This window comes from Dendrobates tinctorius, unplaced genomic scaffold, assembly GCF_039654945.1.
Source record: "Dendrobates tinctorius isolate UK_male_01 unplaced genomic scaffold, ASM3965494v1 ptg000395l, whole genome shotgun sequence".
Taxonomy (NCBI): domain Eukaryota; kingdom Metazoa; phylum Chordata; class Amphibia; order Anura; family Dendrobatidae; genus Dendrobates; species Dendrobates tinctorius.
The window spans coordinates 246,707-255,285 of record NW_027362061.1 but is presented as its reverse complement, the minus strand read 5'-3'; the positions used below and the strand labels follow the sequence as shown (position 1 = coordinate 255,285).

Here is an 8,579-nt window from a genome sequence, read left to right as displayed (position 1 = left end):
GTCGTCTTTGGTGAGGACGATGAAACTCATAGTAATAAGAGGCTTGGAGAGTGAGTGTGTATACGTCACCTCACCCTATATACTGAACTGTGGGGTATATGTTTTTTCTATTAGTCACTTTCCGACTAACCTTCAGGGGGTGAATTATGGGTATAGATTTACATTTGGAAGTAATAAGGTTTAGTTTTATCCTTCTGTCAGCAAACATGAGGAATGACAAGAGACAAACCATTTAAAAAGATTTAATTTTGGTTAAAACTATTCCAACATTATGAACATAAAAAAGGCTTCTCACCTATGTGACATCTCTGATGTTTATTAACAGTTGATTTCCAAGTAAAATTTGTCCCACATTAAGAAAATGAAAATGGCTTCTCCTCTGTGTGACTGCTCTGATGGCGATCAAGAAGCACTTTCTGGTTAAAATATTTCCCACATTCTGAACATAAAAAAGGCTTCTCCCCTGTGTGAGTTCTCTGGTGCTTAACACAATCTGATTTATGCCTAAAACATTTCCCACATTCTGAACATGAAAAAGGCTTCTCCCCTGTGTGAGTTCTCTGATGGGTAACAAAATTTGATTTCTGCGTAAAACATTTCCCACATTCTAAACATGAAAAAGGCTTCTCTCCTGTGTGGATTCTCTGGTGCTTAACACAATCTGATTTATTGTTAAAACATTTCCCACATTCTGAACAGTAAAAAGGCTTCTCCCCTGTGTGAGTTCTCTGGTGCTTAACCAAATCTGATTTTTGGCTAAAACATTTCCCACATTCTGAACATGAAAAAGGCTTTTCCCCTGTGTGCGTTCTATGGTGAGTAACAAAATTTGATTTACGTACAAAACATTTCCCACATTCTGAACATGAAAAAGGTTTCTCCCCTGTGTGAACTCTATGGTGTTCATCAAGACTCACTTTCTGGTTAAAACATTTCCCACATTTTGAACATGAAAAAGGCTTCTCCCCTGTGTGAGTTCTCTGGTGCTTAACACAATCTGATTTATGCCTAAAACAATTCCCACATTCTGAACATGAAAAAGGCTTCTCCCCTGTGTGAGTTCTCTGATGGGTAACAAAATTTGATTTCTGTGTAAAACATTTCCCACATTCTAAACATGAAAAAGGCTTCTCCCCTGTGTGGATTCTCTGGTGCTTAACACAATCTGATTTATTGTTAAAACATTTCCCACATTCTGAACAGTAAAAAGGCTTCTCCCCTGTGTGAGTTCTCTGGTGCTTAACCAAATCTGATTTTTGGCTAAAACATTTCCCACATTCTGAACATGAAAAAGGCTTCTCCCCTTTGTGAGTTCTATGGTGAGTAACAAGCTGTGTTTTACGTGCAAAACATTTCCCACATTTGGAACAGGAAAAAGGCTTCTCTCCTGTGTGAACTCTATGGTGTTCATCAAGACTCACTTTCTGGTTAAAACAATTCCCACATTTTGAACATGAAAAAGGCTTCTCCCCTGTGTGAGTTCTATGGTGAGTAACAAGCAGTGATTTATGTGCAAAACATTTCCCACATTCTGAACATGAAAATGGCTTCTTTGCTAAATGAGCAGTTTGTTTGTTAATGCCTCTTTTGTGACTTTGATTTTCCTTAGTAGTCTGTGATGAATCAGAAGATGGGACCTGTTTCATAGGATCAGATGACAGATTTTTGCTGTGAATGGATGATGATATATCAGGAGTAACAGCAATCACTTCAGTTGTATCTTGTAGGACCTCAAGATCATCAGATTTAAAAGTTGAAGATGTCAGCTGTCCCTCTGATCTCCTGGTACAGTCATCTGCTAAGATAAAAATAATTTTTATTAATAAAATATCCTTGAGTTTTATATTTTTGAACACTTCTACTTAAACTGTCCATAAAAATGGAAAGCTATGTAAAAAACTTTAATTATTTCCCAAGACAATGACAGTTCACAGTCTAATAAAAAACCTTGTTGGATGAACCAGTAGTGTGTGGTGTTCAACTGTTGGTTCATTCTGCCTCCCAAATATTGAATATAAAGAAACCAATCAATGTTATGTAGTCGAAAATAATACCAATTCTCATCTCACAAAAGACAAGTCCCCACTCAGGTCCATCATCTGTCAATGGAAAAACAGATAAGTCAGGTTAGAGTTAATGCTATAGTTAGGGTTTATTCTAAAGTTAGGGAAGAATTAGGCTTTTCTCAATTGTCTCCCCAATAATTTGGTCACATCAGAGTTTTCTATTTCCAGGGAAAAAAAATAAAAACGAATAAAATGGCCGGTCAGTATTATGGTGCAGAGGAGGCTTATGCACTTTTATGGTCTGACAGTGAAGAAAGTGCAGTGTCAGATGATGATGTGGATTTCGAGGGCTTTAGTAGCAGCGACAGTGATAGCTCAGAAATGAGCAGTGATTCTGGTCCATCCTCACACACAAGGACCAGTACAACAAGAAGGACAAATAGCGCTTCTGGAGAAATGTCTCCAACTCAGGGAACAATGCCCAGTACTAGCGCTGTCCCTAGTGCTCGTGAATTGGTGCACACCAATGTCCAAGGGGCTTTGCCTCTTGATGTAGCATTTCCCAGATGGGAGGCTTCGGATTCGGCTACTCCATTCATCCATAATTTTAATGCCATTCCTGGTATAAACGTGGAGGTGGAAAAATTTGGACCAATTAATTTTTTTAATTTGTTTCTGACAGATAGCTTTCTAGAGCATATTGTCCTACAAATTTATATGCGTCCCAATTCATCAGCCAGAATCCACGATCCTATTATGCTAGGTCAAATTTATGGACACCAACTAATGTCCTAAAAATGAAAAAAATTTTAGGACTTACATTCAATATGGAACTTGTTAAAAAAAAATGACCATTCTGTCCTATTGGTCCAACTGCCCTGATCAAGCCACCCCTATGTTTTCTGCCGTTCTTCCTAGGACCCGTTATGAAAGGCTCATGAGATTTTGGCATTTTAATGACAATAGTCAATGCCTGCCCAGAAATGCCCCAGAACATGACAGACTATTCAAAATCAGACACATCATCAAAGACTTGACAGAAAAGTTCTGAAAGCTCTACACCCCAACAGAAAACATTTCCATTGATGAGTCCCTTGTAAAATTCTAAGGAAGACTGCACCTCAAGCAATTTATTCCTTCTAAGAGGGCAAGGTTCGGAATAAAGCTCTATAAAATGTGCGAGAGTTCAACCGGATACACATCAGCTTTTCACATTTATGAGGGGAAAGACAGCGAACTAAACCCACCAGGAGGCCCTACTTATCTGGGGACACCTGGAAAAATGGTTTTGAGCCTTTTTTTTACAAAAAGGCTACAATCTGTATGTTGACAACAACTACACCAGCATACCTCTATTTAAAAGTCTGGTTGAACATAACATAGGGGCTTGTGGGACTATTCGCAAAAACCATCAGGGGTTTCCACAATCATTGGTCAAAGAAAATTTCCGAAAGGGGCAGTCAGGGGCTTTACACAATGGAGAGCTGCTTGCCCTTAAGTATAAGGATAAAAAAGATATTTTTATCCTGAGCTCGATCCACACAGATGCCACAAGGGCCACTGCAGACCAACAGGGATCCACTACTCCAAAACCTGTGTCTGTCATTGACTACAACAAATATATGGGGTGTGGACCTTGCAGATCAGGTTCTACAGCCATACCAGGTATCAAGAAAATCATATATCTGGTATAAAAAGTTAGTCATGTATTTGTTTCAGGTGGCCACATATAATTCTTTTGTGTTATACAAAAAAGCCGGAAATGCAGATACTTTCCTTGATTATCAGGAAGAGGTCACTGAAAATCTTGTTTTTGATAATTTTGTCCCCGCCAATCCTTTAGTATGTGAAGATGTGAGAAGACTCACTGAGCGACATTTTATTGCACTCATCCCAGTAACTGAAACAAGAAAGAACCCCCAGAGAAGATGTCGTGTATGTTCCTAGAGAGGAATGAGGCATGATCCCCGCTATTATTACCCACAATGCCCATCATTGCCAGCCTTATGCCTCCATGACGACTTTACAATATTACACACAGAACCACGTTTTTGAACTGTTTTGACATTCAAGCATTTGGTTTATTTAGTGACAGACACATTTGAGTAGAGCTGACTTAACAATTTCCGGTGGTAGGTGGGGGGAGGTCTCCAGAGACACAAGCTGGGCACAATATATTGGGCACTACAATGACATTTTTGCAATTTTTGCTCTAAAACTTCCACTACGAGTTTCTGGAAATCAACCATGTAGTGAAAATGGTCACTATATCCATAGATGAATTCCCAGAGGGGTGTCATTTCCAAAATGGTGTCACTTCAGGGGGGATTCTGTTGTTCTGGCACTTAGCGGCTCTCCAAAGTGCCATAAAAGCAGATTCCCCCCGAAGTGACCCCATTTTAGAAATGACACCCCTCTGGGAATTAGAAATGACCCCCCTCTGTGAATTCATCTCTGGGTGTAGTGACCATTTACCTATCTACCTAATTTCCAATGTAAAATCTGGGGTTAAAACAACATTTAGGGATAAAAATGTACCATATTTTTAGGACTATAAGACGCACTTTTTGCCAAAAAATTTAGTGGGGAAATGGGGATGCGTCTTATAGTAGGAATTTACTTACAAATGCTGTGGCGGCTGCGCTCTGTGCTGCGTGTCGGGCTCCACTGGAATTTTGTCAAAGTCCAGAGACCCCTGCAGTTTCATTGCTACGATGCGGTGGTCTCCAGAAAAATGGCCGCTGTGAACGGCGCATGCTCAGATTCAGATCTCGCCCCGAGATCTCGTTGCCGAGATCTAAATCTGAGCATGCACCGCCCCCAGCTGCCATTCTCCCGGAGGCCATCACAGCAATGGAGCTGCAGGGGCCTAAGGCTTTGACAAAATGGCGGCAAAGCCCCCCACGCAGCACAGAGTGCCGCTGCCCCAGCACAGAGTGCTGCCGCCGCCACAGGTGGAGCGCTGCCGACCCAGCACAGAGCACTTCCACCCAAGCACAGAACGCTGCCACTGCCACTGCCCCAGCACAGAGCACCGCTGCCACACCAGCCTGGAATGGGAGTTTCCGGAGGCCACCGCACCAGCCTGGACCACCGAACAACGTCTGTGACCACTCTTGCACCTGTGCTGATTCCACCCCCCCCCCCCCGGTAAGCTGAATTCGGATGTAAGATGGACCCCCATTTTGCACATTTTTCTCCCCTATTTTCCGTTGAAAATTTGGGGTGCGTCTTATAGTCCGAAAAATACAGCAATTATTTTTTCTTCACTGCCCAATGGTATAATTTTCTATGGAACAGCAGTGGTGTCAGTATACTCACTGCACCACGAGAAGAATTCATTCAGGGAGGTATTTGGTAAAATGCGGTCACTTGTGGGGGCTTATGCTATTTTGGCACCTCAGGGGCTCTGACAATGTGACATATCACCCACAAACACTTCCAGCAAAATCTGCTCTCCAATACGGCGCTCCTTCCCTTCCAAGCTCTGCCATGCGCCCAAACAGTAGTATTTTCCCACATATGGGGTATCGGCGTGCTCAGGAGAAATTGCACAACAAATTTTATGGAGCAATTTCTCCTGTTACCCTTATGAAAATGCAAAATATGGAGCTAAAAAGATTTATTTGTGAAAAATCGTATTTTTTTTTATTTGCATGGCGCCATGTTATAAACTTCTGTGAAGCACCTGTGGGTTCAAGGTGCTCAATACACATCTGGATAAGTTCCCTAAGGGGTCTAGTTTCCAAAATGGTGTCACTTGTTGGGGGTTTCCACTGTTTAGGCACATCAGGGGCTCTCAAAACGCGACATGGCAACCACTAATTATTCCAGCATACTGTATTTTACATTCAAAAAATCAAATGGCGCTCCTTCCCTTCCGAGCCCTGCCGTGCGCCCAAACAGTAGATTTCCCCCACATATGGGGTATCGGCATGCTCAGGAGAAATTGCACAACAAAACGTATAGCCCATTTTGACCTGTTACCCTGGCGAAAGTAAAAAAAAAAATAGGGCTAAAGGAAAATTTTTGTGAAAGAAAATTAAAGTAAATGTTTATTTTTTCCTTCCACATTCCATTCATTCCAGTGAAGCACCGGAAGGGTTAAGTAACTTCTTGAATGTAGTTTTGAGCACCTTGAGGGGTGCAGTTTTCAGAATGGTGTCACTTAGGGGTATTTTCTGTCATATTGACCCCCCAAACTCACTTCAAATGTGAGGTGGTCCCTAAAAAAATGGTTTTGTAAATTTTGTTGTAAAAATGATAAATCGCTGTTTAACTTTTAACCCTTATAACTTCCTAAGAAAAAAATTTGATATAGTTGATATAGATGTTACTGCGCAGGCGCCGCCATCACCGGTGACATTGTGCTGGATGTAATTTCTTTCTAAGCCTCACAATAGCCACAATATTATAGGCATTATCACCAATAATATCAATGCTATTATATGCATTATGTAATAATGGGGGCAGGTCAGTGAGGGATCAGCGACCTGTCATAAGCCAATATAGATGAATATGGAATCAGAGCACCACATAAAGCCCCACCCACAGCCCCGCCCTAGAGCACGAGAATCTCATTAACTGAAAACTACAAATACAGATTACACAACAGTAAACCAGAGTTGCCCTCATTTATGGTGGAGCATTGGAGCTACTATGAATCCTGAGCAGAAGATTAAAGGAAATAATATTGCTCCCCATTTCAGGAGAGATTGTGCAGGAATCTGAATTCAAAAACAATGTAATGTATGACGAGGATTGAATCCATGACACCAGGGCTGGAGCCAACACATCTCCTGCAGGCGGGAATAAATGTATATTACAGGTAGGTTGATCCTCCAGGTTGTAAGTTCTATAGAAAAGGGCTTTCAATGCCCAAAGTCATTTGAACAGTTTTGGGTGGAGGAGAATGTTGTGGTCTAGAGGCAAAATGGTGATCATGGTAATACGGCCGGACTACACCACCGATAAAGCAGCCACAGCCGGTGACTGAGAGGAATCTGTGACTTCTCTGCATTCAGTGGTTACTACTCACCTGGGTAGTCATATGTGGGAATCTCCTCTTTACACCACTCATCACCCCTCACATATGTCTCTGTAGTATTAATATGGGTCAGATCTTCACCCTGAAACAAATATTGTAAAAGTCACCGACAGATGGAGAAGTCCCATCTATGATCAGCTCTAATCCTGCCATCTCCACCGCTCTCATTACACAAGTATAAAACATATAATACTGGCGGATAAAACAAGACTGAGCACAAGACCTTCACAGCCGTCTACACATCATAGGGGAGATCTCCTGACACCTTCTCTCCATCTACCTGATGATCCTGAGGAGCACTGGGATCTTCTTGCTTACAGTTCTGTGGAAGAAGAGGACGGGGACATCTCTCTGGTGTTGTCCTCTTACTGGATAGATCTGGAGGAAACACATACAGGGACTGAATTCATTCTCTACATACAGATAATTATAGGCCGTGTGTATTTAGTCCTGTCTATTACCTGGAGATGTGAGGGGCTGGGGAACCTCCATTATGACGTTCTTGTAGAGGTCTCTGTGTCCTTCTAAATACTCCCACTCCTCCATGGAGAAATAGACAGCGACATCCTGACACCTTATAGGAACCTGACACATACAATGATACCGTCATCCCCGATCCCTTCATAGTGTTACTGTATAATGTCCCAGCATTCCCAGCAGTGTCACCTCTCCAGTCAGCAGCTCAATCATCTTGTAGATGAGTTCTAGAATCTTCTGGTCATTGATGTCCTCATGGATCAGGGGGTGAGGTGGAGGCCCCGTGATTGGGCTCAGGGGTCTTCCACATCCCTCAGACACAGGGTCCTGACAGCGATCACTAGAGGTCTTCTTCACCACTGTGTAATCCTGGTAATGGAGAGACACATTAATAAATCTCACTCCAGACATTCCCAGAGTCCTCACCTCTCCAGTTCTGTCCATCTGTTATTCCCATAGATAAGAATGATGTAATGTGACGTCATCAGAATCTCTCACCTCTCCAGTGAGACGGAAGAGGATCTCTAGGGTGAGGTGTAATATCCTCTCCGCCATCTTGTCTCTGTCCATATCCATCCTTGATGGGTAAATCCGGAAAATTCTCTTTTGTAGAAGATCTTCACTGAGAGGATCCGATATTGTAGAGACCTGAATGAGAAGAAGATGATCCGATGTAACATCATAAGAATCCTGTGTAATAATACAATTACTGGAGAGAATAAGGGAAACATATGAGGAGATTTATTATCTTACAGGGTTTAGTTTTCTCCCCTGACATCTACTAATAAAACCTATATATTTAGGCCACAGACAACAAGCAGTTTCCTCCTCGGAGTCGGCAGCTGAACACGTTCCTCATAGACTCATCTTCCATAACGCTAATTCTCGTCTCATTACCGACACTGGAATCGGCATTAGCAATACTGCAGGAGATATTCATTACACGCGACATGAGAAATAACTCCTTCATGATGAGGACGACATCTTCATCTTCTACTGTGGCTCTAGAGACAGATGTGGCCAGAGTCGGTCACTGCCTCCATCCCCGC

General features: G+C 42.2%; 1 protein-coding gene across 1 annotated transcript; it reads right to left on the bottom strand.

Moving 5' to 3' along the window:
- Positions 1–226: 226 nt before the first annotated feature.
- On the bottom strand, positions 227–8,161 carry LOC141076215 (uncharacterized). The gene is made up of 6 exons (XM_073563572.1): positions 8,029–8,161; positions 7,720–7,899; positions 7,515–7,638; positions 7,334–7,431; positions 7,045–7,135; positions 227–1,795 (listed from the first exon to the last, which is right to left on the bottom strand). Exons 1-6 carry the CDS (start codon positions 8,104–8,106, stop codon positions 354–356), a joined length of 2,013 nt encoding a protein of 670 aa, XP_073419673.1. The 5' UTR covers positions 8,107–8,161; the 3' UTR covers positions 227–353.
- Between the last annotated feature and the right edge of the window lie 418 nt (positions 8,162–8,579).